Here is a 12326-nt window from a genome sequence, read left to right as displayed (position 1 = left end):
CCGAGATTCTCTAGGGAAGGTCGAGAAGAGCAGTTCGAGACTCTAGAAGGAAGTCGAGAAAGGGAAGGTCGAGAAGAGTAGTTTGAGACTCTAGAAGGAAGCCAAGAAAGGGAAGAGGCAAAGCATCAAGGAGGCTAGTGACAAGGGTCTTGGGAGGACACTAGAGTCAAGGGTCTTTGTCATGGTCTTGGTGTTCGCCAATTGAAGATCTAAAAGAAGAATTTCTGATTGGGTTTTCCTCTCAAAGAGTTAGGTTTTGGCCCTAGCTAACAAGCCTACATACTGTGTCTCTTGTCTTCTATTGTTTATTTGGTAATTGTCTTGGTAATCTGTGGCACTGAGTTCTGCAGAGGGAGAATACATGGCAGCAAGCATGGCTACATGTGAAGCTATTTGGCTTCGGAAGTTTCTAGTGGCACTATTTGGTCATGTGAAAATTCAAGAATCCCACCCAAATCTACTATTGCAACAACTGATTAAACTTCTCCTATTTGTTAATTATTGAAACAAATTATTTACTGCTTCCTACAACAAATATCGAAGCTAATACAACTGCAACCTTCACTTAATTAATTAATTTGCCCAAAACAAGAACATAATAATAGAGAAAGATACACACAAGTGACAGTATTTTTTGGACAAATGTCCTCGGAAAAACCCAATGCGGGAAAACCAGTGCAATAGATCTGAGGGTTTTTATTATTATGCAGAAGTATTCTGAATACAACTCTGGATGCCCTCTCGACAATCCAGTTATAGAGAAAATCACTTGGCAAGAAAGACTGGTGAGATTACCTCACTCAACACTGCTGATCCCGACTGATCTGACAGCTGAACTGCGAGTTCCCCGACTACTTCTGCGCTGCCCCTGCGTCAACCTCTAAGTCACTATGTCAGCCCAACTGAGAATCGGTCTGCCTTTAGGAACTTTTTCCAACCCTCCCGACTCAAAAACGTCAACTCCTTAAGAAAATTTGGACCTTTGTGCTGGAGGCTGCTGCGCTGCTTTGTGTGGGGCCTGCGTGAGCCCTTCCTGGCTCTACGTCACCCTCTCTGTGCTGCCTCCTTTGTGTGTCTTTATGCCTCTTTGCTGAGTATTCTTGGCTTCGGAGAAGATCTTCCAGCCAAAACTCTCTCTGCCCCTCTCTGCAATAGCTCACTATCGAAATTCTCTCAACAGTTGCTCTGCTTTAGAAAATTGAAATTTTGAACTCTGTGTGTCTTCCAAGTGACCCTCAAGCCTCCTTAAATAATCTCCTCGTTGATATTCAACGACCCAAATTAGAAGCTAATCAATGGCTAAGATCATTTTTGCTTGATCCTCATCTTCTTTCTAGAAGCTACACCCACAATTTATATTAATACATTTTAATTATTTGATTTTACTAAGTTTAGACTTAGGGTCCCTTTAAAAATAATTGATTATTTTAATACAATTGTTTCTGAGTGGAATTTCCCAAAACGCTTTTTGGGTTCTTTGGAATACATGTGCCTAAGCTGCTCTGCAAAATTTGAGACTTAAAGCACATACGATACCAGAAATCTGTTGATTTTTTGGGTAGCATCGAATGTGCTCTAGCTCTGAAATTTTGTGGAGGGGCTAGAACACATGAGATCTCCAAGACCCAAAAATCATTTGGTGAAATTCTACCCAAAATGTATTTTATTAAAATAATTAATATTTTTAATGGGGTTCCTAAGTCCAAACTTAAGAAAATTAAAATATTAATGGGTATTAATGAAAATATGGGTGAGAAGCTTCTAAGAGACGAGGATCAAGTCTAATTTAATCTTAGCTGTTGATTAGAGATTAGATCATGGCTGTTGATTTCTCAACAGGAAAAGTATAAAGGAAGGCTTGGGGTCAGTTGGAGAACACACACAAGGAGAGCAACACTTGAGCTAAATCGAAATTTTGGGGCATGGTTTGCTGAGAATTTTGGAGTGAGCTTCTAGTGCAGAGAGGGGAAGTTCAGCAGAGGGACTTCAGTCCAAGGTCGAGAATACATAACAGAGAGGCAGCACAGCACCAGGGAGAGACAACGCAACTCCAGAAGGGTGACGCAGAGGCTAGAGGAGCTGACGTAGTCACTTAGAGGCATCATTGGGGTTTTTGTGAGGCAGATCAAGTAGCAGTTCATCAGATTGATTTCAGAGTTGGGAAGGCTCACTGGGAGGGTGACACAGCTCCTAGAGGAGGTGACGCAGGTCTAGCGCAGAGCTTGGAGCAACCATCGCTGCACAGCACTGGGGACAGCGCAATCACCTGTGGGGTTTGTTCATCCAGTTGCTGGATTCACCAAAATATCTGTCTCCGGATAGAGGTACTTCTGTTGGGTTTATTCTCTGTTGGGTGAGCCAGATTTGGCACCCTAGTTGTATTCAAAAATCTGCTTAATAATAAAACCCTCATATCTGCTGCACTGGTTTTCCCACATTAGGTTTTTTTGGGGACGTTTAGTCCAAAAATAAGTGTGTCCTTTGTGTGGTTGTCTCATTTATTTTTCAGTACTTGATCTGTATAGTGGTGTAGGTTGCAGTGTATTTGCATTAATATTTTCTGAATATTTCTAAAAATAACTTGTTAAAATGAAGAACACAAGTAGGTAATGCAAATCAGTTTACTGCAGTAGGATTTCTGGTTTGTTAGATTCATAAATTTTCACAAAATCAACACTCCCTCTTAGCGAGGAATGTGCTCTAGCAATGCCTTCAATCTGAAGCATCACACTGACTTCATAACATCCTCCTCTGCATTGTTGATGTTTGACATGCTGTCCATCAAGTGCTGCTCAAATGCTGCATCTGTACTGCTGCTGACCCTGCTACCATCAACATTGCATCCATACTGCAACTCCCTTTGAAATTCTGCATCCGTGCTGTTGCTGGCACTGCCACTGCCACAGCACTGCAACATGTGAATGCTGGAGCCCGACTGCTGCTAGTCTCTGCGCTGACCCTCTGAATCTACTATGCTGCTGCTGACTACTACTCTATGCCATCTGCACTACTACCAACTTTGCTTTGTGTTGCTCAGTCTCTGGCACTCCTAGCCACTGCAACTGTTTCTTCGACACTCCTCTCTCCTCTGTGCAACACTAGATTGGCCTACACACTCCCTGCTGGAGCTTGTAGATCTGCCCCTCTCCGTTGCTGCTCAACAAGTGAGAATTCAGACTCCTTGGCTGGAAGTCCTCTAAGGAAGAAATTCCCTCAACCATGCTTCTTCCTTCTCTTCTGACGTCTTTCTGCCCAACAAAGACCTGCAAAAAAGACTGCGTCCCACCAGCTTCTCCTCATGTTGAGGCTTCAGTGCTGCTCCCTCTACCACGACAAGATCTTGATCTGGTAGCCCTTCTCTCTGTCGACTCACTCAGAGAGAGACTGCCTCGAAATTCAACCCTTTGGCTAGGACTGCGCAAACCCTCTGGGGTTTCAAACTGCTGCCTCTTGCAACTTTTTCGATCTCCCTCTTCTGCTCAACACTAGGTTCTCTGGCACTGTTCTTCTTGCTTCACCTGCACTGCTCTGATACCATGTGAAAATTCGAGAATCCCACCTGAATCTACTACTGCAGCAACTGATTAACTTTTCCTATTTATTAATTGCTGAAACAAATTATTTACTGCTTCCTACAACAAATATCAAAGCTAATACAACTACAACCTTCACTTAATTAATTAATTTGCCCTAAACAAGAACAAAACAGTAGAGAAAGATACACACAAGTGATAGTATTTTTTGGACAAATGTCCCCATAAAAGCCCAATGCTAGAAAACCGGTGCAGCAAATCTAAGGGTTTTAATTATTATGCAGAAGTATTTTGAATACAACTTTGGATGCCCTCTTTGACAATCCAGTTACAAAGAAAATCACTTGGCAAGAAAGACTGGTGAGATTACCTCACTCAACACTGTTGATCCCGGCTGATTCGACAGCTGAACTGCGAGTTCCCCGACTACTTTTGCACTACCCCTGCATCAGCCTCTACGTCATTGCGTTAACCCAACTGAGAATCGATCTGCCTTCAGGAGCCTTTTCCAGCCCTCCCGGCTTAGAAACGTCAGCTCCTTCAGCAAATTTGGACCTCTGCGCTAGAAGTTGCTGCGCTGCTCTGTGTGGGGCGTGCGTGAGCCCTTCCTAGCTTTGCATCACACTCTCTGCCCTCTACGCTGCCTCTTCTGTGTGTTTTTCTGCCTCTCCGCTAAGTATTCGTGGCTCTGGAGAGATCCTCCAGCCAAAACTCTCTCTGCCCCTCTCTAAAACAACTCACTATCGAAATTCTCCCGACAGTTGCTCTGCTTCAGAAAATCAAACTTCTGAACTCTATGTGTGTCTTCCAAGGAACCCTCAGGCTTCCTTAAATAATCTCCTCGTTGATATTCAACGACCCAGATTAGAAGCTAATCAATGGATAAAATCATTTTTGCTTGATCCTCGTCTTCTTTCTAGAAGTTACATCCACATTTTATATTAATACCTTTTAATTATTTTATTTTTCTAAGTTTAGACGGTCCCTTAAAAATAATTAACTATTTTAATACAACTGTTTTTGGGTGGAATTTCCCAAAACGCTTTCGGGGTTCTTTGGAATACATGTGCCTAAGCCTCTCTGCAAAATTTGAGACTTAGAGCACATCTGATGCTACCAGAAATCAATAGGTCAGAGGATGGATTTGATCCATATATATTGTGACAATCAAAGTTGCATTAACTCTTTGAAAATCTAGTGTTCCATGATAGGTCGAAACACATCGACATCAGGTACCACTTCACAAAAATTTGTGTACAATGTGGATCAATCCGAGTACAGTATGTTTCCACAGATCAACAGGTTGTAGGTATTCTGATGAAGGCCTTGGGTAAGGCAAAGTTTGTCTTCTTTAGGGAGAAGTCGGGAGTAGTGGAGAACACCTTCCACGCTAAGAGGGAGTGTTAGTTTTTGTAGCTCGGATAGGTGTTCTAGTCTCTATTAGTATCTATGAGACTAAGGAATACATGAGGATAATTATCTCCAAGACACAGAAAAAGTTTCTAAGGGAAACGTCTTAATTAGATTAATTATCCAATTTTTAATTATTTTGCTAAGTCTAACTTAGGAAAAGTGGTTAATTAAATTAGATGAATTGAGACAAAATCGATTTTGCTCTAGTGACTTCTAGAAAAGTCATGAGACGAAGTCAAGATGATCTTTTCCATTGATTGGAGTTAGATCGTGGTCGTTGATTCATCAATGAGAGATTATAAGAGCAAGTCGATGAGGCATCTGGAGATACAATGATTTGCAGTGAGAGCAAGGGCGCAGTGATAACATGGAAGACACCAACAACAGGGTTTTAACAGGAAGATCGAGGAGAGAATTTCTGGAGAAATTCTTCATGAGGATTCCAATTATTCTGACTGAAGGATGAAGACCAAATTCATCTGCAAAGAGGCCGCATTAGCCAATGCGAGTTGCTAGGCTCAATTTCCAGTTGCTGGAGGAGGTGTGAGTTGCTCTAGTGATTTGCTGGAGGCAGAAATTAGTGCTGGAACGAATTTCTGAAGGCAATGCAAATTCCTGAAGAGGTGCAGATTTCCAGTTTTGTCAGTGCGTGTTGTTGGAGGAGGTGCGAGTTACATAGAGAAGGGCTGAGTTTATTTGATGAGGATTTTCCAGATTGATTTGGCTAGTAGAGGTGAAGGAAAATTATTCCCGGAGCTTTGCTAGTGAGAGGCAAGCAGTCTATGTAATTCTCAATTGTTGAAGATTATTATTAATAATAAAACCCTCATCTGCAGAACTGGTTTTCCCCACACTGGGGGTTTTCCAAGGACTATTGTCCAAAAATATCGGTGTCTAAATTTTGTGTGTGCATTAATTTTCTCAGTTCCTGTTATTATTGGTGAAAATTGCAGTAGTGATTTTATTCATTATTTTCTGTAATTAATTTCTGAAGACAAATAATCTGCATAAGGTAGAAGAATAATTTCCAGTAACTGCAATTAAGGAAATTTCACAGGGGTGTGTTGAAATGATGGTAATTTTAACATGTGGTCATTTATGGCGAATTACCTTCTTTATTGTAATTTTTTTTTATATATTTGACTAGGTCGGCCTAGTCATTGTCTCTGGGTGTGTGCTTGTGTTGTGGGTCCATAAACTCCTCTTGAGGGGACTCCTCACTTGAGTTGTGTATAAATACACAACCCGAGCTTTCATTTGTATCATCTCATCATATTGATAGATAATGATCGAAGGTTGATTCTTTAATCTGCAGGGACTATTTCTTTTGCTTATCTTCATGGGTTCATCTTCTCTTCTTTATGATGTGCTTATGGTTCATGCTGATTCCGGGGTTGTTTGTGATTGCATTTGATCCTTTTCTCTCTTGCAACTTCCATAAAGGTGGTAAAACAAATTTTCTATGTTTGCAGTTTAGGACCCTATTATCTCCATGCACTCAGGTGTTTCGATATAGCAGAAAGAGCAAGCACTGTCAACTTCAAAGAGAGCATAAGTGTAGGTGATGGTTACTAAGAACTGTCGAGAATTGTCAATTCTGTTTCTGTTTCTCAACTAGGAAAGCCTATCCTCTAATACACAAACCATTTAATATTCAGAGATGTAAACTTTTAACAACCCTTCCAGGTACTGAATTACCAATTGTGCCACAGATAATTATTTTTACTCAGCTACAATCAACACGATGCTTAACATGTATCCCTTTGTTATTGGGCTGTATTTTACTCTACCTAGAGGTAATTCATCTTGGAATTTCTATTAGCACAAAGATCTAGAGCTGGATTTCCGATTAATCTACTTAATTTGTTTATGGTTATGTGGGATGCTTACAACCACTCCATTCCCCTACTGCTGATTCCCGAAGCATGCCCTGCAGGAAATTTTATTTATTATAAAATATTGGCAATCTTTCTCTAGGTTCAATGGTCAATTACCTCTGCAGGGAGGCATATATCGACCCACCATCCTTCTTGTTAAAGAGCATTGTTCTACATGGGTTTTAACAACCGTATTGCTTGTACCAGGGTTTCTCTCTAGGTCTGATGTAAGTCCTACCTACAGATCTTCATTTCTGGCATTCACATTAAAATAATGACTCAGGGAGAGAGGGAGGGCCTGGCTTAGTGGTATTTGATATATTATCTTACTAATCCACACTATGTCAACCCACTATCTTGTTCAAGAGCATTGTCCTACATGGATTTCAACAATCCTATTGCTTGTATCAGGGTTTCTCTCTAGTCTGATGTTAGTCCTGTCCACAGATCTTCATTTTTAGCATTCACATGAAAATTACGAATCAGGGAGAGAGGGAGGGTATAGCTTAATGGTATTTGATATATTACTTTACTAATGTGTCGCGGATCTTTGAGTTGTTGTGTTCCAATTATTGATTATATACTCCATTGTTATCATGGTTCAGGTATGTTGCAGCAATCGAGGGGAAAGTAACTAAGAGACATTTGCAGGTCATTAGTGAAGGCACACTTGTCGAAGGGGTTCACTGTACCCCTGTAGCCATTGAACTTATATCTGCACAGGCAAATGAACGGAAGCAAAGGCTGCGGATTGTTGTAAGTATCCCCTTTTATGCATTATCTTATCTTGTCTTATCTATCTAGTGATTTTTTAGGTTGGATACCTAGGAACTTCATGTACCACTTGATAATGTTGATATCTATTGAAAACATGTATTTTAGGTTCGAGGTTAGATGGGCTTTAGTTCCAATGCCTTTTCCATTCTAGACATTATAGTTGTCATGATTATACAAATATATTAGAATACAATTACATATTTGTTTCAACTATTTGGTTAATTTATAACCATGTTTGTCTGTGTTTATAGTAGAATAGGCAAGAGCAGATATACATGTACCCCCTGAATTGTTGAATGTTGGTAACCCCTGCTAGGTCTACCTAATTATCTTGTTCTCCAATATTCTGTCAATATATTAATCAGTTTGTTCATACATGTCTTCTATGTTATGAGGTTGTTGACGTGTATTCCCCTTGGATAATAGAGCGGTAAACTTGCAATGCCCATACATTGATAACAAAAGCAATTTTGAATGGTGGGTGCTTTGAGTCAAGATAGTAACCCTCATGCATATATGATGCGTTGACTCCCAAACCTGCACTTTAAGAATATTCAAGTCCCTGAACAAAGTGTAAGCTGAGGGCAACTTAGGAATGCTTCCTACTATCACACAGCATCTATTCGTCTTATTTTAGGATGGTTCTTTCCCAGCACAAGGGGAAAACCTTGAATAAAACTGTTGATCCATCATTAAACATAGACCTGAAAATTGGATTAGTAGAGTATGTAGTTTTTAGGATTTTTACAATATTAAGAAGGTGGAACTCAAGAGGACAGGTGCCTTATCCTTTGGGCTATGGAGTCGAGGTAGCAAGGTGACAAAGAGACTTGGAGTGGAGTGGATATAACATTAATAAGGAAAATCTCAATGTACCTTACTAATAAGATAAATCCAATTAATATGCAGATGCTGAATGAAATGCTTATAAAGTACAAATCCACCTCCAATAAACATCATCAAGTATTTCGTGCAACCATCAATGCAAAAAGAACAGCAGGACAGCCTTATAGATGAATGAACAGCCAGCAATTTCTTCATTAATAAATCAGATTACATCAAGAGGTCAAAAAGGACTGAATAGGTCACAATCAAGCCTCCTCCTTGATGTGAAAGAAGCCTACAAGAGAATGAAAAGAGCTCATAAAAGGATTACACCAGCAGATTTACAATCCAATCCTTACACATCAATTTGACCGACAGAAAGAAGAAGATGGGAGCACAAATCTGTCATTAGCCCTTTCTCCCGTGCCTACAAAAAACAATGCACGTAGTCTTTTGGGGTATTTTTCCCTCCACTTGAACTCCCCTTTGCAAATGAAATAAGATATCCTTTTATAGTTCTCTTTTTAACTTCCTTACATCAAAATATTATTAAGAGGCATCTAGATTCTGTCATAGGTGGAGTGCTCCTCTTTTAAAGGGATTTTTTTTTTTTTTTTTAAGGTTTGAAAGTGACCCCATGGACACATGTCATCCTTCCATGCTAGGATCTCCTCTTTTGTGCTCTTTTATCCTCATTTAGGGGTTTGGCCATCTCCATATTGCCACATGGAATCTTCCTATGCAAGGAGATCTCATCAACATGTACAAAATTGACCTGAACAATGTGCTTTTAACCCCAACCTTCTCAAAGGTGAAATATGCCTCCAAATATATATAAGTGCCTTGATTTGATATGTGAATGTGTTTAGGAATTCTCTAAATAGGTGAGACATGGCTCTAAATATGTGCAAAAAAATTAACTTTTCACGTGACATGGACCAAGGGAACATCTAAAGCCTTCAACAATCCCTTTTCTTCTTGAAAATTGTGCTTAGGACCATTTATTTTCCCCTTATGTTAGGTGCTCCTCACGAGATGGTTTCTTTTTCTTGTTTAGAGGTATGAACAGGGGTTAGGTCAACTCTTAACCTCATGCGTGCTAGTGCTCTTCATTAAAGGATGGTTTTGAGGGGGTGAAGGTAACTTGGTCCCACATTTGTCTTCCATAGGGAGGATGCTCCCTGTTGCCTCAAAATCTAGCAGACACAACAATGAGGTGGATGCCACTGTCACCTAAAGACTCCACCTCTTGCTCTTTAGTGGAATTCCACCACACGGGAGGCTTCCTAGTATATGTCACCTAAATGATATTCTAGGTCAAAAGGATCAGAGGTAACACTTTGATAGGCTTAATCAATGTACTTAGACTAGGAACAAAGCTCAATTCTTTGTGATAAGGAATATCGTACCTATGAAGATGCCTATAAGTTAAGACTTGTAGGGTTACAAGATATGTTTCAATTATAGCATAATTAGGCATGCAAGAGGAAAGAAAAGGTTTGCTTGTATGGTCAAACAACAATAGCAACAAACCTTCAAATGACCCTAATTGAAGCTTAAATGCATAATTAGGGTTTTTTCAACCCCTAGAATTACTTAGGGTTGATGACATCAGCCCTAGGGAAGCACTTTCAACCATGCAAATTGCAAAATTTTGATGTTTTAAGGCTCAACAAGGTGAAATGACCTCAAATTAGTTCAACATCCAATCCCTAGTTGAATTGGACATGAAATCCTAACCCTAGTGGCTTGCCTTCAAGGGCCAAAATTTTAGGAGAGAGAAAGATAAGGTTTAATGAGTTTTGATCACCAAGGTGGAAGCCAACACCTTCTATCTACTTGGGTGATGGAGTCTTCGGGATTTTGACCATGGAAATATCAAACCCTTGAAGTGAGTAAGGGGAAATCCCTAGGTTTTCACTTGTTAACTGAGGGGATAAACTTACTAGAGAAAAGCTCTCTAGGAGGTTCTTTAGGGAGTCCAAGGATACAAAATTAAAGCATGCAAAATTTACCAAGCATTTCATATAAATATAAGCATTTAGACATGGAACATAGAAACCCTAGCAATACTCATTACGTGCATCATGAAAGATATTCAACAAAAAGTACTCACAAGATATCCAAGAGCAAGCCTTCTTTATCCCAAAATGACGTCTCCACAACAAGCGCTAGTCTCCAATAGCCAAAAATCCACGTAAGATCACATCTTCACAAAGTAGCGAAGTGCAAATAACTAGGTCGAGTTTTCTAAGAGAGGTCAAGTTTCCACAAGTGATGGTGAACAAAATGAGAGTGGTAGTCCTCTACTTATATGAGTTCTACCTCTTCTAATTTCTAACTAAATGCCCCTACAGAAGTTTGATTTTTGAGTGGACATAAAGTAAAATTGGTTTACTAGCCAACCCACTAACTTTACAACAAAATATGCGAAGATAAGCCCACACGCGTGAGCTGTAGACCTAAAATGGTGATGATGTCATACCCTTTTAGGGTTCTGAATGTTCGATCAAGGCAAAGACAAGTCTGAAAATGTCTCCAAGCATCATGATCATCCTCCATTTGAGGAAAACCCCCAAATCAATCATCAAAGCAACTACAAGTGTCTAAAATCGAGTTATGGGTGCCACATGTCATCTCCAAGGGTGTTAGGTGAGCAATGTGGTGCCTCCTCTCTTTAGCGTTAGGGCTCCATTAGGTGCAATAAGCCCTCCTCAATCATGCTAAGGATGACCATCCTCATCTAGGCCCTAGCTCATTGCATGCACATCAGGTAGTGTCAAGGTCAGCCTGGGGGCATACTGGGTCCACTGGTACATCATCAAGAATCCTCCATGCTAGGGAAGAGAAGCCCACCATTCTGGCTCCTCAGGGTGCTCTGGGATGTATATCAACTACTCAAGTCATCACAAGGCCCAACACTTTGCCAAAAGTGGGAAACACTGCATCTGCGAAGTCATCATGCTCTCTGAAATGTAATGTATAGCTTGGGATCATGTGGAATTGGCTGCCCTTAAGGCCTTTGCTACTCTAGACTACCTAGCATGTTGAAGAAAGTGTAATTAGGTTCAGTCTTCATAAATGTACTTGTGATATTTGTATTTATTCACGAAAAGAAATTTTATTTTTGTTATATTTGTCAATGAGTTTCTTGCCCATTGAAGTAGGTCTAGCACATGTCAAAGTGCTATAGGTAAGTCAAAAGTCAAAAGAAAATGTTGAATACCCTTAAGGGCATGTTACACCATGTATATATTGGTATAAGAGTCAAAATATATCCCTCCAAGCAAAGTCAAGTCCTCTCCATGCAACGACATCTTCAAAGAAGCAAAAATGATGAAGAAAACTCAAGTCGATCTGCAGTCCTCAAGTCGGCCTAAAGGAGGGACAAGCCTCTATATATAGAGGCTGTCCACTCCTCTAACAACAAGCTATCACATCTCTGAAATCAAGGAGAAAAATAGCCGAGAAAAGAGTGAAGGAAAAGCGAGATAAGGAGCCTATAGTGTAGCGAAGAAGGAGGAGACATAACTAAAGTTGAAGGGACTGTTTTTAGGATGAATTGCAGTCACACATGCGAGGAAAGGAGGGTTGTTTGCGGTCACTACAGCGCCACATCACAGTTGCTCATCTCTCATCGTTTGGGCTAGAAACTTAGGCCTACAAGGCCTCCTACTTAAGCGAAGAAGACTCTCTCTCAAGTGAAGAAGAAAAGGATCAATACACAAGGAAACCTCTCACACGTGCGAGAAACTAGGACTGCAATACTGTCACATCAAGTCTGCAACCTCACATCAAGAAAAGGCTCGGTTGGTCAAGAGAAGGAAGGTGTCTTCATTGGTAAAGGATCTCACTAAGGATCAAAGGTTGGAGTCTCTTCTAGAGCTAGTATACCAAGGAC

The 12326-nt window shown here is 40.3% G+C and overlaps 1 protein-coding gene across 2 annotated transcripts in view; it reads left to right on the top strand.

The window, feature by feature from the left end:
- SVR1 (pseudouridine synthase family protein) overlaps positions 1 to 12326 on the top strand; it is a 246940-nt gene that overhangs the window by 118543 nt on the left and 116071 nt on the right. For both annotated transcript variants that reach the window (XM_089440617.1, XM_089440616.1), the window contains exon 7: positions 7429 to 7579. In XM_089440617.1, the coding sequence (XP_089296743.1) occupies positions 7429 to 7579 (151 nt within the window). The remainder of the gene's footprint in view (positions 1 to 7428; positions 7580 to 12326) is intronic.

Source organism: Pinus tabuliformis, chromosome 9 (assembly GCF_031772625.1).
Source record: "Pinus tabuliformis cultivar Carrire ecotype Pingquan chromosome 9, CPIR1, whole genome shotgun sequence".
NCBI classification, from domain to species: domain Eukaryota; kingdom Viridiplantae; phylum Streptophyta; class Pinopsida; order Pinales; family Pinaceae; genus Pinus; species Pinus tabuliformis.
Note: the sequence above shows the minus strand (reverse complement) of the source record. Positions and strands in the feature narration are given on the sequence as shown.